The 27,990-nt window shown below is 47.3% G+C and overlaps 1 protein-coding gene across 2 annotated transcripts in view; it reads right to left on the reverse strand.

Annotated features, from left to right (window-relative positions):
* IL1RAP (interleukin 1 receptor accessory protein) overlaps window positions 1–27,990 on the reverse strand; it is a 93,985-nt gene that overhangs the window by 56,025 nt on the left and 9,970 nt on the right. For both annotated transcript variants that reach the window (XM_063131719.1, XM_063131720.1), the window contains exon 2: window positions 8,425–8,492. In XM_063131719.1, the coding sequence (XP_062987789.1) occupies window positions 8,425–8,491 (67 nt within the window). In that variant the 5' untranslated portion in view covers window position 8,492. The remainder of the gene's footprint in view (window positions 1–8,424; window positions 8,493–27,990) is intronic.

The following is a 27,990-nucleotide window of genomic DNA, read 5'->3' on the forward strand; positions in this document are numbered from 1 at the left end:
GTCGGCGTAGGAATGGGAAGTGGGGGCAGATAGCAGGGACCCGAAGGTCTGGATAGAGAACACCCATCCTGGCCCACTTGCACCAGATGCCGGTATGTTTCTGAGCCCATAGAATCATAGAATCATTGAGTTGGAAGGGGCCTATGAGGCCATTGAGTCCAACCCCCTGCTCAATGCAGGAATCCAACCTAAAGCATCCCTGACAGATGGTTGTCCAGCTGCCTCTTGAAGACCTCTAGTGTGGGAGAGCCCACCACCTCCCTAGGTCATTGGTTCCATTGTCGTACTGCTCTAACAGTCAGGAAGTTTTTCCTGATGTTCAGCCGGATTCTGGGTTCCTGTAACTTGAGCCCATTAGTCCTTGTCTTGTACTCAGTGTTCCCAGTGTGACTGAGCCCTGGGTGGGCAAACAGGGAGGAGTTAGTCCCTTCCAGTTGTGCCTGGTGAGGGGAGGGCTGCCGTGGCCTATAATATTCTCTCTCCCTCTCTCTCCAGGCTCCCTGTCCCTCTGACTCCAGGTCTGGAGGGTGTGCACCTTGTGTTGGGTCAGCAGGACAGATTGGGGATTGTGCTGGGGTACTGTCCACCTTGCTACCTCGCAGCCTCCCATACTGAGCTGACCAAGGTGGTCTCGGATGTTATGCTGAGGTCCCCAAGGCTGCTGGTTTTGGGGGACGTCAACATTCATGCTGAGGGCACCTTGTCTGGGGTGGCTCAGGATTTAATTGCCTCCATGATAACTATGGGTCTGTCCGAAAACATGTCATCAATCCAAAGCTGGTGGACTTTGGATCGGTCTCTTTGTCATGATGAAATCACCTCCTGTTGAGGTTTAGATGAGGGCAGCTTTTCCCCTCTGTGAGGTTGGGGGGATCTACGAAGATTGTCAGATGATTTCCAGAGGGCTATAGAGGGAGCGCTGTCTCCGGCTGTGGAAATGACCAGGGCAGCTGACACAATTGCTCCTGAGTGCCCTCTCCGTAGTAGAGCTTGTGTAGCTCCTTGGTACAGCCCACAGCGGAGAACGATGAAACAATATTGGAGATTGCTTGAGTGCAGATGTAGAAAAACTCCAAGTGGATGCAATCAAATACAGGTGTATGCCTATGGTCATGTAGACATGATAGCACTCTTCAAGGATTTGAAAGGTTGCCATGCAGAGGAGGGCCAGGATCTCTTCTTGATCATCCCAGAGTGCAGGACATGGAATAACGGGCTCAAGTTAAAGGAAGCCAGATTCCAGCTGGACATCAGGAAAAACTTCCTGACTGTTAGAGCAGTACGACGATGGAACCAGTGACCTAGGGAGGTTGTGGGCTCTCCCACACTAGAGGCCTTCAAGAGGCAGCTGGACCACCATCTGTCAGGGATGCTTTAGGGTGGATTCCTGCATGGAGCAGGGGATTGGACACGATGGCCTTGTAGTAGGCCCCTTCCAACTCTGCTATTCTATGATTCTATATTCTGGGGCAGTGAGGGCAATAAAGCAACACCTCGTTGCTTCTACTGGATCTTCTGCATGCTGCCCACCGGAGCTTTTAGGGTCATCTGGAGCTTATTAAATACTGCCCCTAAGGACACCATGGACTTGTCAAAGGCCCGCTGTGATACCTTTGCAAGTCACTTTCAAGATAAAACCTCTTACAACTGCCAGGACTTAAACTGTAGTGTTAGAGCAAGTAAATCAGGTGAAGTATCCAGAGTACCACCCTGCCCAGTTTCGTTGGCTGAGTTTCAGTTGGTACAGCTTGAGGACCTTGACAAGGTGCTTGGACAGGTTCGTGCAGCCATTTCTGTATTGGATCCTTGCCCCTCTTGGCTTATAACACCTGGCACAGAGGGGGCAGCTGGCTGGACCACAAAGCTGAGTAATACCTCTTTGCGAGATGGGGTGGTCCCAGGCCACCTGAGAGAGGCAATAGTGAGAGCACTCCTGAAGGAACCCTTCCTGCACCTGGAAAATCTCAATAACTTTAGGCCAGTGGCAAATATTCCTTTCCTGGGCAAGGTCCTTGAGTTATCTGGATTCATTTCAGTCAGGCTTCAGGCCAGCAATCCTTGTTTATTTATATCATGACCTACGTTGTGGTAGAGATGGGGGAAGTGAGACCCTGTTGATTCTCCTTGGTCTCTCAGCAGCTTTGGGGGGCAACTCTCTGAGCTGGGAGTCAGAGCCTCTGCACTGCAGTGGCTTCACTCCTAATTGGATTGCTGGCTCCGGAAGGTGGTACTTGGGGGATATTGCTCAGCTCCATGTATTCTCCAGCATGGGGTTCCTCAGGGATGGTTTTATCCTGATGCTATTTAACGTTACATGAAACACTTAGTGGGGTCATCTGAAATTTTGGAGTGTGCTGCCATCGGTATGCTACACAGCTCTACGTCTCTTTTTCATCTTCATCAGGTGACGCTGTGGGTGTGCTAAAACACTGCCTGGCTGTGACAATGCACTGGATGAGGGCTAATAAACTGAAACTCAATTCAGGTAGGACTGAGATGCTGTTAGTGGGGGGTATCATTTGTTGTTTATTCGTTCAGTCGCTTCCGACTCTTCGTGACTTCATGGACCAGCCCATGCCAGAGCTTTCATAGAATCATAGAATAGCAGAGTTGGAAGGGGCCTACAAGGCCATCGAGTCCAACCCCCTGCTCAATGCAGGAATCCACCCTACAGCATCCCTGACAGATGGTTGTCCAGCTGCCTCTTGAATGCCTCTAGTGTGGGAGAGCCCCCTACCTCCCTAGGTCACTGGTTCCACTGGGTACTTCTGACCAGATAGATGGTGTTCACTCTGTTCTGGATGGGATTGAACTCTCTATTACTTGAGGCTTAGGTGACCTTCGTGGGACAGAACGCCTTCTACCACCTTCGGTCGCTGGCTCAGCTATGCCCGTATCTGGACAGGGATAACATGGCTTCAGTAGTCTATGCTCCAGTAGACTACTGCAATGCACTCTGTGTGGGGCTGTTATTGAAGACTGTTCAGAAGCTGCAGCTTGTGCAGCCAGGTTAATAACAGGAACCAGAAGGTCAGAGTGTGAATTCATCTGCCATACCAGCTATATCTACCTTTTCCCATGGATTTAAAGGGGGATTAGAAAAATTCATGGATGACCTGACAATCAATGGCTACTAGTCAGAATGGCTATAGATTACCTCCAGTATCAATGCTGGTATGACTCTGTATAGCTGTTGTTTGGGAACACAAGCAGGAAGGCGCAGCTATTGCACTCATGTCCTGCCTGTTGGCTTCCCAAGGGGGCATCTGGGTGGCCACTGTGGAAACAGAATGCTGGACTTCATAGCCCCCTCGCCAGATGCAGGAGGGCTCTTCTTATTACAGCCACTCCAGTATACCCATAAGACTGCTGGTAAAGTCCACTTTCATTGTTTGTAATCAGAGCACGTTTCTAGACCTCGTGGTTAAGGAGAAAGCCTTCTAAAAGCATGTGCTTTCCTTGCAATGGTTTAGCGACTCAGCAGGGGCTCCTGTGAAAGGGAGAGCTTTTATGCAGCTCAGGGTCCAACGTCTCCCACCCATCCCTACGGGCCACCAACATGCAACAAGTTCTGTTCCCCCAGGCAAGGGCTGCCAGCGCTTGGAACCGGTGACCCTTATACATGGCTTGGGGCCGCAATACCTGACGGAACGCCTCTTCCGACTTGAACCTACCTGTACACTGCGCTCAACATCTAAGGTCCTCCTCCGAGTGCCTGCTCCGAGGGAAGCTCGGAGGATGGCAACAAGGGAGAGGGCCTTTTCGGTGGTGGCCCCCCGACTGTGGAATGATCTCCCCAATGAGGCTCGCCTGGCGCCAACCCTGTTATCTTTCAGGCGCCAGGTCAAGACTTTTCTCTTCTCCCAGGCATTTAACACCATTTAACAACGCTAAGTTTGTTTTTTAACGGACCCCAGAACTGTTGTTTTTAAATATATTTTTATGTTTTTAAATTTTGTATACTTTTTAAATATTTACTGTTTTAAAATTTTGTAAACTGCTCAGAGAGCTTCGGCTATGGGGCGGTATATAAATGTAGGAAAGGAAAGGAAAGGAACCTCTCGTGCAAGCACTGAGTCATTACTGACTCTTGGAGGGACGCCAGCTTTCGCTGACGTTTTCTTGGCAGGCCTTATAGCGGGGTGGTTTGCCGTTGCCTTCCCCGGCCGTTGTTACCTTCCCCCCAAGCTAGCTGAGTACTCATTTTACCGACCTTGGGAGGATGGAAGGCTGAGTCGACCCGAGCCGGCTGCCTGAAACCAGCTTCTGCTGGGATCGAACTCAGGCCGTGGGGAGAGTTCCAGCTGCAGAAACTGCTGCTTTACCGCTCTGCGCCTCAATAAATAAATAAGCTTGACCCTATAAAGCCTACAAAGCACTAAAAAGTCCCTCTACTAAGCACCTTGCAAAGAAGATCGAAATAAGCAAACAGGTTTTCAGAGTGGACTTAAAATGGGCCAAGCAAGAGAGGAAAGTCAGAGCCCCCCGTTGCTTAAAAGAACTGTTGCTAAACAAACATGGTGTTGTTGTTGTTGGGGGGGGGGGGACACTCTCCTGCTGCCGTTGCATGAAGTCACATGAGCCACACATCTGAAGAAGAGTGGACCACAGTCCATGAAAGCTTTATGCCATCGGTGATTTGTTCATTTTTAAGGTGTTGTTTTTGCTGCAACAGATTAACAGCAAATCTGTCTGGAAAATGGGGTTCTCTGCATTTTTAACTTGCAAAACACACATCTTTATGAAGGTTGAGGTGCTTTTGGAAGGCTTGGGCCATAGCTAGACCTAAGGTTTATCCCTGGATTGTCCAGGGGTCAAGCCTGTTCATCTAGGGCCACAGCTAGACCTAAGGTTTATCCTGGGATCATCCAGGGTTCGCCCCTGCCTGAGGACTGGATCCCCTGTGTGTCACTATGGCCATAGCTAGACCTAAGGTTTATCCCTGGATTGTCTAGGTGCCACACAGGGGATCCCGTGCTCAGGCAGGGGCGAACCCTGGACGATCCCAGGATAAACCTTCGGTCTAGCTGTGGCCTTGTAGGCCCTGGTCCTAAGCCCTTTGGAACACGTGACCCTATGTTCTATGAGCCGCACTGGCTGCCAGTTTCTGGGCATGACTAAAAGGTCATTGCTTTGGGACCAGGATAGTGAAAGGGCCGTCTCCTCCCACACGATCCAGTCCAGGTGTGAGCATCACCTGGGGAGATACGGTTGGTGGGGTCCTGCAAGAGGCTTTCCCAGTTGCAGCACCTGCTCTGCGGAAACTCCCTTCCCCAGGAAGACTGCTGGGGATGCTTCTATTTAGACAGGCCTCTAGCTTCCCTCCTTCCCCCTGACTTTTGGAAGGTCTCCTCCACACACCCACGCACGACATGCTGACAATCCTCCCCTTCACAGGCCTGCCAGCTTGAGGAAGGGGGAGCCCAGGGCTTGCGTCCAGGATTACGGCATCTTTCCTGCATGCCTCAGTGTCTCAACAGGAAGGTTCAGAACTTTCCGTCTTCGTGCAAAGACACACTGCAAGGCAGAGTTCCCTTTTGTGTCCCCTCCTAAGAAGGAACCTCCGGGGCTGTAGGGGGTGGGGGGGTGGGAGGCTCACATCCTGGCCACGGCACTTAGTCACGCCACTCTCTGGGTTGGTTCCTCAAAGTGTCAAGCAAGCATATCGGGATGATTAACAGTACGTGGGCATGCATGCAATGATGGAGGGCTGCGTGAAACGCCCAGAGTTCAAAGCACCGGTTTACCTTTTTTATACTAGATTCTATCTCAGGCAGTTTCAGAAGCTTCTTCCAGCTGTGCTAGGGAGTGTACAAACACTCTTTGGCTTCCTCTCCTGTCCCCTTCCTTCGGCCTCCCCCCCACCCACCCTGGGCCTCCCCACAATCTTGCCCAATTGATCTGAACAGGATGCTTTTGAGGTGAGGAAACAAATCATCTCCTGCCGTCTTGAACACCATGAACCATCTCAAGCCATTATCTGCCTGCCTCAGACAATTTCCAGCACGCTCTCTCGCAAGGCCTCTTATTTTTTTTTCCTGCCGGTTGAGATAGAGCCAGTGTGGTGTAGTGGCTAAAGTGTCGGACTGGGAGTCGGGAGATCCGGGTTCTAGTCCCCACTCAGCTATGGAAGCCCACTGGGTGACATTGGGCCAGTCAAACTCTCAGTCCAGCCTACCTCACAGGGTTGCTGTTGTGAGGATAAAAGGGAGAGGAAGAGAATTATGTACGCCGCCTTGGGTTCCATGGAGGAAAAAAGGCGGGATATGGATGCAAGAATAAATAAATAAACAAACTGCCTCTCAAAATTCTCCACCCTATTTCTGGGCAGAGAAATCTGGTGGGACAATTTCACCCAATTTCTCCATGGTGAGAAGACATTCTCAACGGTTTCTCACTGGGGCCTGCATTTCTGGACTCTCCTTGGGAGCGTGGCTGTTGGACAGTCATGGTGGGCACCTGCACTCCCAACACCACTGGTCCTAGGAGAGACCTTGTGGTCACAGAGGGGCTTCTCAGGATGGGTTGGACCCGAGGGGTACATCAGGATGTCGACACTGAAGTGACCACCACATCTGCCCCTGTTGTGTTTACTTATCCAAACAACAACAACAACATTTGCAAATTACACCAATGTCATCTGCTCTACATAGCCGGCATAATTTATTCCAAACCTGAGAATGGTTGACACCTGCACGCTTGCCACCTGACAACTGCAGCTTTAGGACAGGAGCTGGAGCGTGTTCAGAGGAGGGCAACCAGGATGATCAGGGGTCTGGAAACAAAGCCCTATGAAGAGAGACTGAAAGAACTGGGCAGGTTTAGCCTGGAGAGGAGAAGATTGAGGGGAGACATGAGAGCACTCTTCAAATACTTAAAAGATTGTCACACAGAGGAGGGCCAGGATCTCTTCTCGATCCTCCCAGAGTGCAGGACACGGAATAACGGGCTCAAGTTAAAGGAAGCCAGATTCCGGCTGGACATCAGGAAAAACTTCCTGACTGTTAGAGCAGTACGACAATGGAACCAGTTCCCTAGGGAGGTTGTGGGCTCTCCCACACTAGAGTCATTCAAGAGGCAGCTGGACAACCATCTGTTAGGGATGCTTTAGGGTGGATTCCTGCATTGAGCAGGGGGTTGGACTCAATGGCCTTGTAGGTCCCTTCCAACTCTGCTGTTCTATGATTCTATGATTCTAAGATTTGCATGTGTGAAAAGGGTCGTCACTACAGCTTTCAAATCACCATAAACCCAACCCTATTTTTTTCGAATGGATTCAGGTGGTTGACAACATCTGTCTTCCAACTGTAATCTCGTGATGGACATCCATGAGTGAACCAGGCCATGGGATTTTAGAGTGGTAGGTCTGTTCAACCAGGATCCAAAGAACTGCAATGAGTTCCGTGTGTGTGTGTGTGTGTGTGTGTGTGTGTGTCTGTCTTTCTTTCTTTCTTTCTTTCCGTAATTTAGACTTTTAAAAGAAAGATGTCATTTTCATGGTTTTACTGTTTTAGGGTTCTATCGTTTTAAACTGTCGTATACGACCCAGACGGCTTTTTAGCATATAAATGCTAATCAATCAAATCAACCAATAAGAGGGATTTGGGCTTGAATATCCCGAAGCCAGAAGGCAAACCACTTTGGTGACAGTCAAAAGCAAAAGCGTTTGGTTATACAAATGGGGTCTTCTGCTTTTCAAAGGGGAGGAAGACTGACACCGCCACCACACATCTCCAAGTTCATAGGTACACCAAAGTAGCTCTCTGGATCCCAGTCCTTAATTTTTCATAGAATCATAGAATAGGGTTGTGTTTATGGTGATTTGAAAGCTGTAGTGACGACCCTTTTCACACATGCAAATCTTAGAATCATAGAATCATAGAATAGCAGAGTTGGAAGGGGCCTACAAGGCCATTGAGTCCAACCCCCTTCTCAATGCAGGAACCCACCCTAAAGCATCCCTGACATATGGTTGTCCAGCTGCCTCTTGAAGGCCTCGAGTGTGGGAGAGCCCACAACCTCCCTAGGTCACTGATTCCATTGTTGTACTGCTCTAACCGTCGGGACGTTTTTCCTGATGTCCAGCTGGAATCTGGCTTCCTGTCACTTGAGCCCGTTATTCTGTGTCCTGCACTCTGGGAGGATCGAGAAGAGATCCTGGCCCTCCTCTGTGTGACAACCTTTCAAGTATTTGAAGAGTGCTCTCATGTCTCCCCTCCATCTTCTCTTCTCCAGGCTAAACATGCCCAGTTCTTTCAGTCTCTCTTCACAGGGCTTTGTTTCCAGACCCCTGATCATCCTGGTTGCCCTCCTCTGAACACGCTCCAGTTTGAACCCCCCCCCCCCCCGCCCACACACACACATTCTTCCATATACTCATAGAAAAGCCTTCCCGCCCAACACAAAGCAGCATGGCTCACTCACCGGAGGAGCTGCCCAGGTCGATGACGCAGAGCCACAGAGCAACCAGCAGGAGGCAGCAAAACTTCATCCTGCATGGATGGAAAAAAAGAACAGTTATTCCAGCTATTCTGCAGCCGGGATCTCCAAATCCAGGTGAGCTGCCAGGCGTTTACAACAAGGCCATAGGACAAAAATTTGCATAAAATCTGCATATGCTAATTTATTTGTTACATTTCTATATCGCCCAATAGCCAAAGCTCTCTGGGCAGTTCACAACAATTAAAACCATAAAATACAACATGATGGAATACAATATAAAGTTTTAAAACTACAGTATCAAATAAAAGTAATAACCAAATAGAACGTAGCACAGTTCCATTTAAAACACAGCTACAGATTTAAAACAGAAAAAACTAAAATGCATTGGAAAATTGTTCTTTTTTCCTGAAAAAGTGTATTTATTTATTTATTTATTTATTGCATTTTTATACCACCCAATAGCCGAAGCTCTCTGGGCGGTTCACAGAAATTAAAACCATAATAAAACAGCCAACAGGTTAAAAACACAAATACAAAATACGGTATAAAAAGCACAACCAGGATAAAACCACGCAGCAAAAATTGATATAAGATTAAAATACAGAGTTAGAACAGTAAAATTTAAATTTAAGATAAAATTAAGTGTTAAGATAGTGAGAGAATAAAAAGGTCTTCAGCTGGCGACGGAAGGAGTACAGTGTAGGCGCCCGGCGGACCTCTCTGGGGAGCTCGTTCCACAACCGGGGTGCCACAGCGGAGAAGGCCCTCCTCCTAGTAGCCAAGTTAACAATGCAGGTGTCAGGTGAGCCTTTCTGAGAAGCTAATTCCACAACTGCGGTGCCACAACAGAAAAGGCCCTCTTCTTAGCAGAAAAGAGAAGTGTCTGGTAGCTTTTTCATGAGCATCTTCTCACAGACACATATGTGTACGGCACATGCACACCCCCCCCTAAAAATGGGAACTTTTGAACCAAAATGGCGTTTCAAAAATTTGACAGAGTGTTAATCCCAAAGCAAGCTCCCAATCAATCCCCCAATTTTTACCTACCTCCTGCTCCAAAATTTAAGCAATTCCACTTCAATTAATCACCACCACCCTTTCATCAATCATCGTTACATCCAGAGATTCAGTGAAAAAATAAATAAAGTGGTGCACAATTCCATTGTGGTTGTTCAAAATGCTGGGTAGGGGGTGGGAGGTGGAGGGCCGGAGAGGGGGCAGAAGAGGTAGAAAGAAGATCAGGAAGGAAGGAAGGAAGGAAGGAAGGAAGGAAGGAAGGAAGGAAGGACCACAGCCTGGACAGCATGTAGGAGACAGAGGGAGCCTGGAAAGAAAAAGAGTGAGAGATAGCAGAGGCAGGAATGCCTCTCCCTCTTTCTCTAAAGTGTAGTTTCCAAAGGGAGGCGAAAGCCCAGGAATTCCTGTGAAGCTGACCTTCTCTGGCTCCAAAGAAGCGTGGCCGCAAGCCCCAGGAAGGCAACTGTTCAGTACGAAAAACACTTACAATGCACATCGGGTCCAAAGTTTCCCAGCTGACTTCCACCGTGTTCCCCATCCCTATATACCTGTTCTGCACCATGGAAGCAGAGTAGCCAGGAGTAGGGATGGTGGAGAAATTTGAGATTGAGGCCTTAGCTCAGCCTTTCTCAACCTGGGGCGCTCCAGATGTGTTGGACTACAACTCCCAGAATGCCCCAGCCGGGGCATTCTGGGAGATGCAGTCCAACACATCTGGAGTGCCCCAGGTTGAGAAAGGCTGCCTTAGCTAGACCTAAGGTTTATTCCGGGGTCGTCCTGGGGACATCCTGCCTGCTCCCGGGATCCCCTGTGTGTTATTTACATGAACAGGGATGATCCTGGGATAAACCTTAGGTCTAGCTAAGGCCAGACTAAAATGCATTCGGATTTCTCAGAATCCGATCTGAGGAATCCGCTTCAGACCAGCCTCCCTGGGCCGTGAAGAGTCTGCAGACTTTTGGATTTATTTATTTATTATTATTTTTAAAAGCACTTTCCTGAAATTTACACAAATTCAATGGCAGGAAAAGAGGCAAGTTTCTGCTGAGATACATATGCCATGCTGGAAAATTTACACAGAAAAGTCAAACGGGATGGGGAGGAAAAATACACTAAATATTACATACTAACATAAATTATGTAAATTGTTGTGAACTTTATTATGGAATTACTTCTCGGGCAGGATCTACATGACTGCTTTAAAACGGTTTATAACAGTACTGACAACTGTTGGGGCCCAGGACACGCTCCAGATACAGTTTTCAAACTGTCTCCAAAGTGCTTGGTGTAGATCTGGCCCTGGTTGCGGGCTCTCCCACACTAGAAGCCTTCAAGAGGCAGCTGGACAACCATCTGTCAGGGATGCTTTAGGGTGGATTCCTGCGTTGAGCAGGGGGTTGGACTCGATGGCCTCGTAGGCCCCTTCCAACTCTACTATTCTATGATTCTCAATCATCCCAGAGTGCAAAACACGGAATAATGGGCTCAAGTTACAGGAAGTCAGATTCCGGCTGGACATCAGGAAAAACTTCCTGACTGTTAGAGCAGTACGACAATGGAACCAGTTACCTAGGGAGGTTGTGGGCTCTCTCACACTAGAGGCATTCAAGAGGCAGCTGGACAACTACGGCCATAGCTAGACCTAAGGTTTATTCCTGGATCATCCAGGGGTCAAACCTGTTCATCTAGGTGACACACAGGGGATCCAGTGCTCAGGCAGGGGCGAACCCTGGATGATCCCAGGATAAACCTTAGGTCTAGCTGTGGCCCATCTGTCAGGGATGCTTTAGGGTGGATTCCTGCATTGAGCAGGGGGTTGGATTCGATTGCCTTGTGGGCCCCTTCCAACTCTGCTATTCTATGATTCTATGATCCCTAGCCCAGAGGATGCAACATTGACTTCAGTATGCACACTTCTATTGGGGCTGATACTTCCCCAAACTCAGGGCACGTGCCTGGGTGTTATATGCTCAGCCCTACATCCTTCCAGTTGGTTAGATTCACGGTAGTGATTGCACAAATAGAGTGGGGGTGTCTGAGGTCCCCTCGCTTCAGCACCTCTCTGAGCTCGCTGTTCAAGCCAAGAGGACTGCACCTGGTTTCAAATCCCAATCCTTTGGCATTCCGCACTCCCTTCCTAGATCTCTGAGCATTAAGCCCTCTTCCCACGTGCCCAGGATTTCTCCGAGATGCTGCATCCAAGCCTGCTTTTGCTGCTGTTTCTGCAGGCTGACAGTTCTTGGACATTCTAATTAGCCCGGCTGTCCCTTGATGCCGCCAGATCATTACGGAAGGAAATCAGTCAGGGCAGCGAAGGCCAAGCCACTTAAAAGGCAAAGCGACGGCTCTATTCCACGTATTTCTTCCAAAGGCAACCAAAATGAATAAAATAAAATCAGAGGCTGCAACATCCACAAGTCCCTTTGTAGCCAGGAGATCCAGATTCTGTCCAGGAAGCTACTTCTCAGGACTGAGTTTGTTTAGATGTTACTGGGGTAGACACAATAATAAAATGTGAGGTGGGTTTAATTTCTGCAACAAAAGGCAGAGAGGGATAAAGAGAGGCAACCTTGTCCGTCCCCGTCCCCCATGTAAGCCTATGCGGCAGGGTCTTGCTATTTACTGTTTTACTCTGTACAGCACCATGTACATTGATGGTGCTATATAAATAAATAATAATAATAATAATAAGTTCTTCCTGTGCTGCAGGACTTCATGCACTTTTCTCCTGGAGCCTTTTTAGACAAGGCATTTAGTGTGGGCTCAGGATTCCTCACTCGTGGTAATTTGCAGGTGCTTTACACGACATCCTCCTCCTCCAGGGCCTCTCCTGTGCTTAGCAACCATTATACCATTTTTCCCCCTAATGAGGAAAGTCTGGTATTTCTGTGAAAGGCAGAATGGGACCTGGTGTATTTGCGCAATTCTGCCGTACCACAGCACCACCTAGTGGTTGTGCAATGGAATATATAGAAAGGCAGAGGAAAAACCCAGAGGGGGAAAAAAAACACATGTAAAGGAGCGGATCTTAATCCCACAAAGAATCCAGAAGCAGAAGCCTCAGTAAAGGGGCAGGTTCACAGCCTCATGTAGAAAACCCTGCAGAAAAACTTGTTTCTGGTTGAACAAGAAATGCAGCTGCCCCTGTCACAGCTAGTTTAGCCCTCACATAGCAGCTACGATATGCATTTCAGATTGCACTTGAGGGTAGTCAGGATGGAATTGCTTCCTCTATTCTTATCTCTCTTTTCTCTCTCCTGGCAGTTTTTCTAGATGGACATAATGGGCTTTGCCAAGTCATGCTATCTTTTACTGATTCAGGATTATTATTATTATTATTATTATTATTATTATTATTACTATTATTATTCCTGCACACAGAAAATCAAAAGCTGGAACCTTTTTCCCTGATGTGCTAGTCTTCAGCATGCAAGGTTATTATTATTATTATTATTATTATTATTATTATTTCTTGATTTTTCACGCGTGGCAGTTTTTCTAGGTGAGAATTGACGTGGGAGGAACCCTGAAGGCGGTAAATATGCCAAACAAACAAGGATCATGGTCTGTGTTTGCTTGGCTTTTCTAGATGGATGTGACGGGCTTTGCCAGGTCATGCAGTCCTTTACGGATTAAAAAAATTTCTGACTATTGAACCTGTTTTAAGAATGACGGCTTTCTGTATAGTTTTTTGATGTGGTGCCAGTGACTGACGTGACTAATGGAATAATTGGGACCTTTTCTTGTTGCCATAGTTCTTTGACTTCCATGGCCAGTGGTGCATAATTATTATTATTATTATTATTATTATTATTGATTGAATCATGCAAGCTGCCCCATCTGCTGGCTGCTGGGATACAGTCAAGATGCAGCCTGACTGCCTCGTCGGCCATTTGAGATAATTTGCACCAGCCCCCAGCCCCCCCACGGAATTCCTTTGGAATGGAAACTTGCCAAGAGCTACAAAACAAAAAGACAAAAGGCAGAGAAAGATGCTGAAGAAAATAGTAGAATCATAGAATAGTAGAGTTGGAAGGGGCCTACAAGGCCATCGAGTCCAACCCTCTGCTCAATGCAGGAATCCACCCTAAAGCATCCCTGACAGATGGTTGTCCAGATGCCTCTTGAAGGCCTCTAGTGTGGGAGAGCCCACAACCTCCCTAGGTCACTGGTTCCATGGTCGTACTGCTCTAACAGTCAGGAAGTTTTTCCTGATGTCCAGCCGGAATCTGGCTTCCTTTAACTTGAGCCCGTTATTCCGTGTCCTGCACTCTGGGAGGATTGAGAAGAGATCCTGGCCCTCCTCTGTGTGACAACCTTTCAAGTATTTGAAGAGTGCTATCATGTCTCCCCTCCATCTTCTCTTCTCCAGGCTAAACATGCCCAGTTCTTTCAGTCTCTCTTCATAGGGCTTTGTTTCCAGACCCCTGATCATCCTGGTTGCCCTCCTCTGAACACTCTCCAGCTTGTCTGCGTCCTTTTTTAATTGTGGAGCCCAGAACTGGACGCAATACTCTAGATGAGGCCTAAACAGGGCCGAATAGAGAGGAACCAGGACCTCATGCGATTTGGAAGCTATACTTCTATTAATGCAGCCCAGAATAGCATTTGCCTTTTTTGCAGACATGTCGCACTGTTTTTTATTTATTTATTTATTTATTTATTTATTTATTTATTTATTTATTTATTTATTTATAACATTTCTATACCACCCAATAGCCAAAGCTCTCTGGGCGGTTCACAAAAATTAAAAAACATTCAAAGTATAAAACAACAGTATAAAACCATAATATAAAATACAATATAAAAGCTCAACCAGATAAAAAAAAGCAGCAATGCAAAATTACAAATTTAAATATGTAATATGTTGGCTCATATTCAGCTTGCGATCTACAACAATTCCAAGATCCTTCTTGTTTGTAGTATTGCTGAGCCAAGTATCCCCCAAAGTAGTAATTTGTTGACTAACATGCTCTCCCAAAAGACCGAGAAACTCCTCATTCAGAGGCAAGTAGTGAGCCTTGCTCCTTGACAAAGAGATGTTGCACTCAAAACAATACTAGAAAATTGGAGGCCCTTGGTAAATAAATTTCGCCTTCTTCTCAGCAGTTTGCAAACCTCGTCTCTTGCCTTTTGTCATTCTGGAATTGACGCTGCGCTCTCCCTCTCTCCCCCCCTCACCCGAAACCCTTCTGAAATCAGCCAGAAGAATCCTTTAAACCGTCCACCTCAACTCTGAGCCCATTTTTTAAAAGGGGGAAAGAAAATGCATGCTGCTCTGAGTGCCTGCTGATGGAAAAAGTTTTATAAACATAAATGAATAATATAGCAATTTATATAAACAAAACAAAAATAATAATACATGATCTGTATTTCTGAATAATTCTGTTGAAGGGAGAATTCTGGCAGCAAGCAGAGCTGAACATAAGTAACACTATGAACATCAGAACATCAGAAGTGCCCTGATGCTGGATCAGACCAAGGATCCATCTAGTCCAGCACTCTGTTCACACAGTGGCCAACCAGCCATCGGCCAGAGATGAACAAGCTGGACATGGTGCAACAGCACCCTCCCACCCATGTTCCCCAGCAACTGGTGCACACAGGCTTACTGCCTCTGATACTGGAGATAGCACACAACCATCAGGGCTAGTAGCCATTGATAGCCTCCGGGAACTTATCCAACCCCCTTTTAAAGCCATCCAGATTGGTGGCCATCACGACATCCTGTGGTAGTGAGTTCCATAACTTAACTACGCTTGCTAAAATTCTCCTTTCTATGCAACGCTCATGAAGTGCAAGAAATTGGATGACCCCCCAGCCTTGCACCTGGTGAATGCAAAGTCCGCCCTTTGCATGTAGTGAACCACTTTCACAAGAGGCACCCCAGAAGAAGCTGCCATTTCAACTCCGGCCACTAAGCTGCAAGAGATCCTTTCCTCTGGGTTTGCCCCACAACGCTACAGTAACGTTTAAAAGACCCTTCTCCGGGTGCCACTGCCAAATGAGATGAGGCGGGCGACTAAAGAGAAAACCTTTTCAGTGGTGGCACCCGGGTCATGGAATGAACTCCCCGGAAAGGCTCACCCGGTAGCTACATTGAGTGTTTTTCGGTGCCAGGTGAAGTCCTTTGAATTCTCCAGGCTTTTGAAAACTTCAGTTTTGTTTTCAAAGATGTTGTTGTGTTTTCAATTCTTTACTCTGCTGGATGGCTTTTACTCTGATTTTACTCTGTTTTAAACTTTTAAAGATTTTAGATTCTGTTTCATCACGTTGTGGTTTTAATTTTTGTGATCCACCCAAAGAACGTTCACTATTGGGCAGTACAGAAATATAATTTTTGTGAACCGCCCAGAGAGCTTCGGCTATTGGGCGGTATAAAAATGCAATAAATAAATAAATAAATAAATAATAAAATAACTCTCAATTATTTACAACCTTTCCATGGCTTATAAAAAATTGCAATTAATCACGGTATATGCTGCTGTTCTTACTGCTTCTTCTATGGCTTTGTATTGTTACTGAAGTGTTAAATTGTTGTTAATTGTGTATTTTAAATTTATGTGTGTTGTTATTGTAAGTGAAATTGGTTTTAATAGTATTTTAATAGTGATTTTAAATGTGATTTTTTAATATTTATATGTGAACGGCTTAGAGATTTTTTATATTAAGTGGTATATAAGTATTATAAATAACTAAATAAAATAAATAAATAAATAATCACCACGATTACACGGGAAGGGCTGTCTGGGTACAGCATTGAACCGATGGGAAAGGTTCAAATGACCAGCTCCACGTGCACGTTTGTATCATTTACATGTTGCCCAAATCACCTCCACAGCTGCATGGGGTACCCACTTTCCAAGACGGAGTTCCCAGGTGTCATGAGTGGAGACTATGGCCACAGCTAGACTAGGGTGACCCTACGAAAAGGAGGACAGGGCTCCTGTATCTTTAACAGTTGCATAGAAAAGGGGATTTCAGCAGGGGTCATTTGTATAAGTGGAGAACCTGATGAAATTCCCTCTTCACCACAACAGTTAAAGCTGCAGGAGCTATACTAGAGTGACCAGATTTAAAAGAGGGCAGGGCACGTGCACCTTTAACTGTTGTGATGAAGAGGAAATTTCACCAGGTTCCCCATATATACAAATGACACTCGCTGAAATTTCCTTTTCAGCACAACTGTTAAAGATACAGGAGCCCTGTCCTCCTTTTCATAGGGTCACCCTAAGCTAGACCTAAGGTTTATCCTGGGATCATCCAGGGTTCGCCCCTGCCTGAGCACTGGATCCCGTTTGTCACCTAGGTGAACAGGTTTGACCCCTGGACGATCCAGGGATAAACCTCAGGTCTAGCTATGGCCTAAGTTGGGAAACCCAAGTGGGCTGTTATTCTGGTTGCTTTTGCCACAAATTTCTCCTCACTTCTTTGTTTCTGAAGGACCCTCCAAAGCCCGCGACTCAAGTTATTCTCTGGGCAAGGCCTAACAACAAAATGCCATTCAGCAAACATACCCTTAGCAACGAGAGCCGAATGCCCTGGCAACCAGCCGTCAGACAAAACACAGGAAATCCATTTTAATTTCGCTTTGAGCACCTACGGCTGATGTTGACGCAGCTGTGGCGCCCAAAACAACCCTTCAAATGCTTAACTGACAACCAAAAATTATACTTTGGCCGGTCCTCTAAAGATATTTATTTTACGTTCTCCTCCCCCACACCTTTCAGCTAGTATTAGAATTAATATCTGGGATCTCTGGATAATTGGAGAACTCCGGCACAATCAAACACATGTCCATGTAGAAGGGAGTTTCAACTGCTCAAGACTGACATCGAGGCAACTTTTCCGTCAAGCGTTCCAGGTAGCTCAAAAGACAGCATAAAATTCTAGAACCAGCCAGTTCTCCAGACATGGTAGCAATATCCATCCCCTGTTAATCTACTCCATGAATTGGGACTCAACAGACAGCAGCTCGGTTCAGACAATACGTTTCTCTAAGCAGTGGGAAAACTCCACTCAACGGTTAAGTTTGTAGGGGGTATTCACCACACAACATGTTCTAATTCCACTGTTGTGTGACTGTGAGCTCCTATGGAGTTGAGTAAAAGTCAACGTGATGTTTGATTGACAGTTCCTCTGCCTTCTCTCCTCCCCCAGTCCCCCTGATGGTATCCCATCAGCCACTGACTTTTAGAGCAGTACGACAATGGAATCAGTTACCTAGGGAGGTTGTGGGCTCTCCCACACTAGAATAATTCAAGATGGACAGCCATCTGTCAGGGATGCTTTCGGGTGGATTCCTGCATTGAGCAGGGGGTTGGACTCGATGGCCTTGTAGGACCCTTCCAACTCTGCTATTCTATGATTCTATGATTGCTGCAAAAAAACCACAAAACAATCCGGGTGGCTCTCCTAGAACAGCACTCACTCCTTTTGGCACTCTTGCCAGAGAACTGTGTAGCCAGTGGGAAAAGTCAACACAACGCAATGGAAATCTCCACGGAGCCCTCCATACAACACATAACAAAATGCTTGTTAAGGAACCCTCCTCTGCACAGCGTGGATATTCAGCGTGGAGTGTTTTCCAAAAAAAACTTCACCATGGGGTGGAGTTTTCCCACCAGACATTTCTTAATGGTGGTGTAAAAACTCCCCTCTGGAGTTCTAAAACCACCACTGGGAAATGTGTTGTCTGAACTGAGCCAGGCCACAGCTAGACCTAAGGGTTTATCCTGGGATCATCCGGGGTTCGCCCCTGCCTGAGCACTGGATCCCCTGTGTGTCACCTAGATGGACAGGTTTGACCCCTGGATGATCCAGAGATAAACCTTACGTCTAGCTATGGCCCCAGTCTCTCTTCAACTAATGGAGTTGCCAACTCTTGGGATAAAACCATTCTGGTAGCCAGGCACGACTACAGGGCAGAACCATGAGTCAGTCTGAGCATAGACCCATAAACTCTGAAGCTGAGAACAAAAGCTATCCAAGGTGTACAGCTAAAAAGAAACCACCCCGCCTTTTATTCATGTGTTTTGAACAAATGTTAGACCATCACCTTACCTATTTGGCAAGCTATTGGCTGATTAAGGATTTAAACATGTAAAAAAAAATCCACCTGGTTTTCTTCTTAACGGATTAAATTTATATCACTACTGCAATCTTCAATATGTCATTTTCAGCACAGGTGAGAATACAGAAAATCCTCCTACTGCAGTTAAAACATGGAACCTTGACTTCAGCCCACTGGCTTCCAAACTTGCTGCCTTCCAGGAATGTTCCACATTATTTATCCGCCAAGGATCTTATCTAATGCTTTAAGCGTGTTCTGGGGCAAGTAAGTAGAGAAAACTCAGTCGCGCCTCACCATCACCCTAAAGGGAACTGAGGATGCTATGACCACGCCCAGCACTCTGCATCTAGCAGACCAAGACCGGAAGAGGTGACCTGCTGCCGTTCAAGGAAGCCGGCCTGTACTTACTGATCATCTTCTTGAGGACCGCCCAATGGGCTTCCAAGGAACCTTAAGCGGTTCTAGGGGCTTAAACCTCCAAATTAATACCTGCAGCCATTTTGGATTCTTTCTTCTCAGCGTTTTGATCCAGGTGTACTTAAAAGGGGCCGCATAGGACAAAAGAAGAAGAAAGAATTCTGCAAAGGGAACTTGTCCATTGTTTCAATATGGACCAGCTGCTCGGCTTTACCTATACAGATTGCAGACGCTAAAGTATAGTGACTTACCGGTTACTGGGCAATCCACCTTGATGCTCCATCCAGGCCAAGAAATAATCAGGAGGTTTAACCCCTTGTGGCCCTCCTTACCTGGCTGGGGGGTGGTCTGTCTTTGGCTTCTGTATGCCAGTTGCGGGGGAACATGAGAGTGTGTGTGGGGGGGGGGGGACTTGCTTGTGGACTTCCCAGAAGCATCTGGTCAGCCACTGAGGGAACAAAAGGCTGGACTTAATGGTGTGATCCAGCATCAGGGCTTTTGTTAGGTTCCCTACATTTCCTCTGCAGAGTTCAAGAGTTGCTCCAATTATCTCCCCACTATGTAAAGTCACGTACATTTTTAATTATATTGTTGTAATTATTTTCATTTAAAATTTTCAACAATACAAAAGTAGCCTAAACTAAAAAAAGGAAGGAAAAAAATGCAGCAACATAAATTTAAATGTGTATCGATTTCAATACATGTATATGAAATGCATGTATATGTACACATACGAAAATGCGGCTTTTAAAGAGGTCACATACATGATGTCCTGCACTGGAATAGAAGCCAACCACTTAATCGGTATGTTCCTGGAATTGGGTAACTGAACTCAAAACCAAAGAGTAAGGAGGTCAAGGAAGCATGAGACTAAGGAGGAGAAATAATATGCAAAAAACAGATGCCCCCACCGCAAAAATCAAGTTCTCCAAGAACTAATGGATGCTGAGAAAAGGTCCTTCATTCCCTTCAGGAAATGTTTTCGCATTTTATTGTCTGGAGCTACTAAAAAGAAAAGAAAGGATTGGACAATGGAGAAAATTACTGTAGAAGAAGCCATCTGGGCTCCATTGAGCCTGCAAAGTGCTTTCTGCTCGGACGGATCGCCCTTCCGGGGGCGATTGGAGGCGCTGAATGTCAGCTGCCATTTTATTTGAGTTTATCAGGACCTCTGCAGACAATTCAGCGGTACAAGGCCTTTGCACCTTCAGCCACAAGCCCCCGAGAACTGAACGACTGTCACAACAACCACGAATGGCAAGTGATCAATGACATGTATTCACATGCACTGAAATGAAGAAAAGGGAAGACCTTCTTTCAAGGTCATGCTGCAGTGAGTTATTTTTATTTTTATTATTAATTCCTGGTTCCTTAGCAGAGATCGTTGCTGATCCAGTGGTACTGGAGATACAAATTAATCAAGGAAATGCTTTTAACTGGACTTACTTGCGTGACGGAAAACTATTTCTGCTTCCTTCTATGTTACACAAAGTCGTTCCATTGAACCTATTTCTGCAGATGTCTGCAAAGGCTGCGGCTGTACTTTATTTACTTATTTATTTATTTAGAATATTTATATACCGCCCCTCATTGACAAATTTCGAAGAGGTGTACAAGATAAAATGAAAATAAAAAACAGAATAAAACACTTAAAACAAATGTTAAAAGAAGCAAATACAGAGATCCAAGGCTGCATATTAAGGAAAGGCTTCCTGGAATAAAGATATTTTCAGGAGGCGCCAAAAGGAGTACAAGGTTGGAGCCTGCCAGAGGCAGGGAATTCCATAGGAGGGGAGCCACCACACTGAAGGCTCTTCCCCTGGTGGATGATGGAGGATCCATTGGAGGATGGATCTATGTGGAACCATCAGGAGCAGACCCTCAGATGACCTCAGTGACCGGGCAGGTTGTTAGGGGAGAAGGCGCTCTCTCAGGTATCCTGGTCCCAAGTTGTTTAGGGCTTTGTACACAAGTACAAGAACCTTCAACCTGGCCCACTAGCGAATAGGCAGCCAGTGCAGTTCCCTCAGCAGAGGAGTTACATGCTGGAAAGGGGCAGCTCCGGACAACAGCCGAGCTGCAGCATTCTGCACTAGCTCCAGCTTCCGGAGCAGCTTCAAGGGCAGCCCCACATAGGGCACGTTGCAGTAATCCAATCTTGAGGTTACCAATGCCTGTATCACCGTGGCCAAGCTATCCCTGTCCAGGAGAGGCCGTAGTTGGTGAACCAAGCAAAGCTGGTAAAAGGCACTCCGAGCCGTGGCGGCTACTTGAGCCTCCAACGACAGAAATGGGTCTAAGAGTATCCTGAAATTATGAACCCGCTCTTTCAGAGGCAGTGCAACCCCATCCAGAACAGGCAATGAGCCTGTTTCCCGGACTCGGGAACCACTCACCCACAGGGCATCCGTCTTGCCAGAATCCAGTCTCACTGGCCCTCATCCAGCCCATTACTGAGTCTAGGCACTGGTCCAGGACCTGCACAGCCTCACCTGATTCAGTTGTCACAGGGAGATAGAGCTGCGTGTCATCAGCGTATTGATGGCATTTAGCTCCAAATCCCCTAATGACCGCTCCCAACGGTTGCACCTGTGAGAGTCTAATGAACACCCTGTTCCTACCTAGCCTCTTGCAACCTGCCAGGGCCATTTGGCACTTAGGACTCATGCTTGAAAGTGATGTCACAGCATGCAAGAGGAGGGTCACAACAACGTGAGAACTGATCTAACCAGATCAAGAGTTCGCCTTAGGCCAGCATTTCCACCCCACCTCCCAACAGATGCCTCCCAGAAGCAAGACGAGAAAGGAACGCTGAAGCTCAGTTGTGGAGGCATCTACTTTGCATGGGGAAGGTCCCAGGGTCAATCCAGGCAGCATCTCAAGATAGGACCAGGGAAAAGACTCCTGTCTGAAAACACCAGTGTAGACAATGGCCTAATCTACACCAAGCAGGATATAGCACTATGAAAGCGGTATATGGTATGTGTCAATAGGCCCCAACAGTTGTCAGTGCACTTCAATACTGCTTCGGGCTGAGGCGCCGGACAATGGTAACTGGTTCCATTGTCATACTGCTTTAACAGTCAGGAAGGTTTTCCTGATGTCCAGCCGGAATCTGGCTTCCTTTAACTTGAGCATGTTATTCCGTGTCCTGCACTCTGGGAGGATCAAGAAGAGATCCTGGCCCTCCTCTGTGTGACAACCTTTTAAGTATTTGAAGAATGCTATCATGTCTCCCCTCCATCTTCTCTTCTCCAGGCTAAACCTGCCCAGTTCTTTCAGTCTCTCTTCATAGGGCTTTGTTTCCAGACCCCTGATCATCCTGGTAGCCCTCCTCTGAACACGCTCCAGCTTGTCTGCGTCCTTCTTGAATTGTGGAGCCCAGAACTGGACGCAATACTCTAGATGAGGCCTAATATCGGTATAATAGAAGCTTCTTTTTTTCACACAATACTGTGTGTATGTTCCTGGCTGCCACCACAAATCCCCCTTCCTCTAATTGGAGGCTTGTTGCAGTGTGTGTGACGGGACAGCTTATAGAGCCTCTGCTCCTCTACAACCTACAAGCATCACTCCCAATCTGAAGATGTTAGAGATTGAACCCAGGACCTTCTGCATGCAATGCGGATGCTTTCCTGCCGTGCTACAGCCTCCGAAGAGCTCTCAGTATGCACCATCTTTACTTTCAGAGACAGGAAGATCAGGAGGGACGTCCGTTATCAATATTTATCAGCTGAGAAGGAACAATACCATTGATCAGGCAAGGTCAACGAATTCATCGTTGGTGCCGAATGACAAGGGAGCACAATGCATACATCATAGATACTGCAGAGGTCATGGAACAGGCGGGCGAGATGCTGCCGGTCTGGGTCAGGCCGTAATGCCTGGAAATGGCCATCCAGGCATGTTGTTTAGCAGCACCATTTCCAAAACACAAAGGGGACATGTGACCTTCATTGCGTGAGTCCTCACAACCCCTCGTATGACATCAACTGCTCACGTGCGGAGGAAGTAAACCTCCAAGCAGCAGATGCCGGGACAGACAAGAGAACAGGGGACAAGGAGACAAGGAGAGCGTGGGGGACAAGGAGAGCGTGTTCAGAGGAGGGCAACCAGGATGATCAGGGGTCTGGAAACAGAGCCCTATGATGAGAGACTGAAAGAACTGGGCCTGTTTAGCCTGGAGAAAAGAAGATTGAGGGGAGACATGAGAGCACTCTTCAAATACTTCAAAGGTTGTCACACAGAGGAGGGCCAGGATCTCTTCTCGATCCTCCCAGAGTGCAGGACACGGAATAACGAGCTCAAGTTAAAGGAAGCCAGATTCCAGCTGGACATCAGGAAAAACTTCCTGACTGTTAGAGCAGTACGACAATGGAATCAGTGACCTAGGGAGGTGGTGGGCTCTCCCACACTAGAGGCCTTCAAGAGGCAGCTGGACAACCATCTGTCAGGGAAGCTTTGGGGTGGATTCCTGCATTGAGCAGGGGGTTGGACTCGATGGCCTTGTAGGCCCCTTCCGGCTCTGCTATTCTACGATTCTATGAAAACCACCTTAGGAAGACCATACATACAGCTCAAATGTGGGAAGCTACCTTTCACCAAGGAGAATCAGCAGTACGAATTTACGAGATTTAAATGTTCTGGTTTAATAATACCATTCAAGTTTTCTTTGGATGATTTCATTAACTATGGTTCATTAAATCCTGTGTGATGAATATCCTTCCTAATTTCTTTCAGCCGTGGGGACAGACAAATGTTTCAGCAATCACCCTCCTCTCAGAAAAGACTTCCAAAGCAATATATCAGAGCATATTTTGGGCAGCTTCCAACGTTTTTCACTTAGGACAAACCGCTAATTTTCTCAAGGAGAAGAGAAGCAAGCCGTCCAAGGACATCATATGGCCTGATCACATGTCAGAGGCAGCCAATCATAAAGAATGTCCCCATGTGTCTGCCATTTTGGAGGGCCACTGTCTTCGGCGAGAGACCAAGGTTGGGAGACCTAAATCCAGGCTGGCTTGTTCTTGTGCCTTTTAAGAGCAGCTTGATCGAAAGAAATCGGCAGGCAAAGCTTTTCAAAGCAAGGAGATGGGGATTGTCCCTGGCTCACAGAGTCAGCTGCTGTGCTTTGTTTAGAAAGCTCACAACCTCCATTTAGAAAGCTCACAGAGCTCAGAGAGGACTCCGTGTCCTGACTTGAGCCAACCAATCTAGCTAAACTTTGAACTAAATGGAGCTCTTCTGTAGATAATTGGGTATAAACGCTTAACATTCATACACCTTTCCCTAGTGTTCAAAGCACTTGACATACATGATCTTGTTGTAATCCTTACAACAACCCTGTAGGGTAAGTTAGGATCATTCTGCCCTATATTGTGGGGAGAGAAAATGGCTTTGCCTAAGACCACCCAGGGAGTTCATGGCAGAAGCAAGATCTGAACTCGGGACTTTCCCATTTGTAGTTCAGTTCCATGAGCTCCCCAAATCCAGTTCATGCCCTTAGTGGACCAGAGAACCTACCTGTGCAGGAGAACTTCCCAGTGGATTGGACCCCGTGGGATGGCAGAAGAACCGTGGCTCTAAGTTTTGCATGCAGAAGGTCCCAGGTTCAATGCTGTCATCTCCAGGTGGAGCAACTCCTGCCTGCATCTCCAGAGAGCCACTGCTGCCAGTCAGGGTCAACAGTACTAACTGGTCCAAGGGTCTGGACGCAGCTTCCAATGTACTTGTCTGTTTCCCGCTCTATTGCCCCCAATCTACCACCCAAGGGACCCACTCCACCTTGTTCCATGGCAGAGCCTGCTCTGGTTTGGATGCTTCTGATTTTCTGCTACAGCACCCAAACCGAGGCATGAACAGCTACCATGTCCACGGACTCTTAATCTCTGCAAGGCAAGCAAGCGTCATGCAAAAGGGACACCCCGTCTGTCCTGTCTCTTCCATGAAGAAGGTTTGAACTCCAAATGGGATTTAGCAACTACCTTAAAATAAGCAGCCTTCCCTGCCAGCCAAACAGAAAGCTGTGGCACATGCAGGAGACAGCTGGACAACCCTCTGTCAGGGATGCTTTAGGGTGGATTCCTGCATTGAGCAGGGGGTTGGACTTGATGGCCTTGTAGGCCCCATCCAACTCTGCCATTCTATGATTCTATGACATTGACGCAAAGTATTACTGGGAGGGAGGGAATAAGATGCATGTGTGCAAATCCCAGCCTCCCCAGCCTCGGAAGACGTTGGTGTGAGCAAGACTGAGCTCCGAGACATTATTAGGCTTGCTGCAGTGGAACACCTGGACAATTGAGAGCATTCTCCTCAGCGATAAGCCCTTTTCTGTTTGATTTGTAAAATGATCAGACCCAGATTAAATATCACAGGAAGAGCCTTAATCAAAGCCCAGGACTTTGGGCTTCCGTCTGAGTCACACAGCAGTCATGGAAAATAAAACTGCCGCGGCAAGAGCAGATGGGGTTCATTTCCTCCCTTTCAGAAATGCAAAGCTCTGTCCAAGACAGAGGGGTCTTTCTCAGGATGCAATTCTAGGCGGAAATAAGCTGAGGAACTGATGGGCTTCGTTGCATCGCAATGATGCTTCATGGATCCTGGGCCTGTCTTGGGCCCACAAACGTCGACAGTAAGATTTGACACTCCCAAGCCTGAAGAATAACTGCTTCTATGAGCAAAATACAACAGTCCAAAACTGTCATAGAATCATAGAATAGCAGAGTTGGAAGGGACCCACAAGGCCATCGAGTCCAACCCCCTGCTCAATGCAGGAATCCACCCTAAAGCATCCCTGACAGATGGTTGTCCAGCTGCCTCTTGAAGGCCTCTAGTGTGGGAGAGCCCACAACCTCCCTAGGTCACTGGTTCCATTGTTGTACTGCTCTAACAGTCAGGAAGTTTTTCCTGATGCCCAGCTGGAAACTGTGTCTATTGCTGAGTTTGACACTAATGCCACAGAAAGACAAACCTCACCTTTTTCTTTTTATTATTTCCAACAAAAGCAACTTTCGAGCCCTTAAGATTTACCTACCCTGTAACCCAAGATTTTTGTCACAGGGGTCAGGATTAATCCCAGGGCATTCTGCAGGCCTCCTCTTGAGTATTGCGTCCAGTTCTGGGCACCACACTTCAAGAAGGATGCAGAAAAGCTGGAGTGTGTTCAGAGGAGGGCAACCAGGATGATCAGGGGTCTGGAAACAAAGCCCTATGAAGAGAGACTGAAAGAACTGGGCAGGTTTAGCCTGGAGAAGAGAAGATTGAGGGGAGACATGAGAGCACTCTTCAAATACTTTAAAGGTTGTCACATGGAGGAGGGCCAGGATCCATTCTCGATCCTCCCAGAGTGCAGGACACGGAATAACGGGCTCAAGTTAAAGGAAGCCAGATTCCAGCTGGACATTAGGAAAAACGTCCTGACTGTTAGAGCAGTACGACAATGGAACCAATTCCCTAGGGAGGTGGTGGGCTCTCCCACACTAGAGGCATTCAAGAGGCAGCTGGTTCATCTCTATTCAGCCCTGGTTAGGCCTCATCTAGAGTATTGCGTCCAGTTCTGGGCTCCACAATTCAAGAAGGATGCAGACAAGCTGGAGCGTGTCCAGAGGAGGGCAATGAGGATGATCAGGGGTCTGGAAACAGTCTGTGCAGGCAACACTGATCTCCTGATATATTTATTTGTGACCTTCTATCCTTGCCTTCCCATGTGCCGTGCTCAAGATGGCTAATATCATAACATTAGGCAAAATAAAGGGCAAATCACTGAAATGACATCAAATAAAAGCAGAGAGAAAACAAACCAAGCAACAATACCCAGTTAAAATCATAGTGAGAAGTTAATTTGAATTAAGATTAAAATACAGAGTGGTAGAATAGGAAAAAGAGAAAGCAAAATATTAAGCAGGGGGTTGGACTCGATGGCCTTGTAGGCCCCTTCCAACTCTGCTATTCTATGATTCTATGATTCTATGAAGCCATCAGCCTGTTTCAGTATAAAGGTTTGTGCCTGCAAATGAAAGGACATCAGTAAAGGGCTAGACTGACCTTCCTCGGAAAGAAATACAGACACAGGATATAACAGCCCTCTATGTGCTAATTGCTACAGGAAACTGACATGCAATAAACATGCCAAAGTAGTGTGAGCAACCAAGGTTTGTGCCCCACCCCCAGCAGGGGTCCTCAATCTTTTTGGATCTGTGGGCCCATTTGGGAATTTGAGAAACTGCTGTGGGCGCCACCACAAAATGGCTCCCACAGTGGATGGCTCCTGTAGGGCTTGACTCATCAGAGGTCAGCCAAAGGGATGGTGCGGGGGAGAGAAATAGCAAAGCTAGAGTCTGGCATGAAGGAGGAAACGGCAAAGGCCGAGGGGTAGAGGAAGGGGAAAGGCTAGAGGCCCGGAGGGGGAGAAACGTTGAGCCAAAGGGGTGGGGGAATAGCGAGGCTGGGAAGGAGAAGGAAATAGCCAGGTGAAGGGATAGAGAGGAGATGAAGGTAGAGCCTGAAGACTGCCTGAGCACCTTCCAAGACTTTTATTTACAATTTTTTGGAAGGGGGCAGAGAGTGGAAAGTTTCGTGAGTGCTGTTGGAGGTCCCAGAAGCACCAGGAGACCTACAGGCACCGCGTTGTGGAGCCTTGAGTGGGGCACTGTGAGGGGTCCGGCTACGACACTGAGCCAGCCCCCCACTTCTGCCTGCCTTTCTTGCACTGCGCTGCCGCCTGCTTCCCGACTCCGCAGGCCAAGCGCAAAACCACGCCAAGGCACAGGCGGCAAGCCAAAGCCCAGGACGTCCAAGTGGAAGCATGAGCTCATACGCTGGAGTTGGCCTGGGCCGCCCTCGCCAACAAGATTGGCCCCACTGTGCTATACAAATCGGAGGGTGGAGGGCAGGAACTGGGACCCTGGGTGACAGATGGCACAACCAGGCCCTCCCGCAGCCCCTGGCCACGGACCGAGCCAGAAATACCCTACAGCAGCTCCACACAAACAGGAAACCGGCCGCCTCTCACGGCTTGCCAAGCGCTCCCCCTTCCCGAC

Source organism: Elgaria multicarinata, chromosome 8 (genome assembly GCF_023053635.1).
Source record: "Elgaria multicarinata webbii isolate HBS135686 ecotype San Diego chromosome 8, rElgMul1.1.pri, whole genome shotgun sequence".
NCBI classification, from domain to species: domain Eukaryota; kingdom Metazoa; phylum Chordata; class Lepidosauria; order Squamata; family Anguidae; genus Elgaria; species Elgaria multicarinata.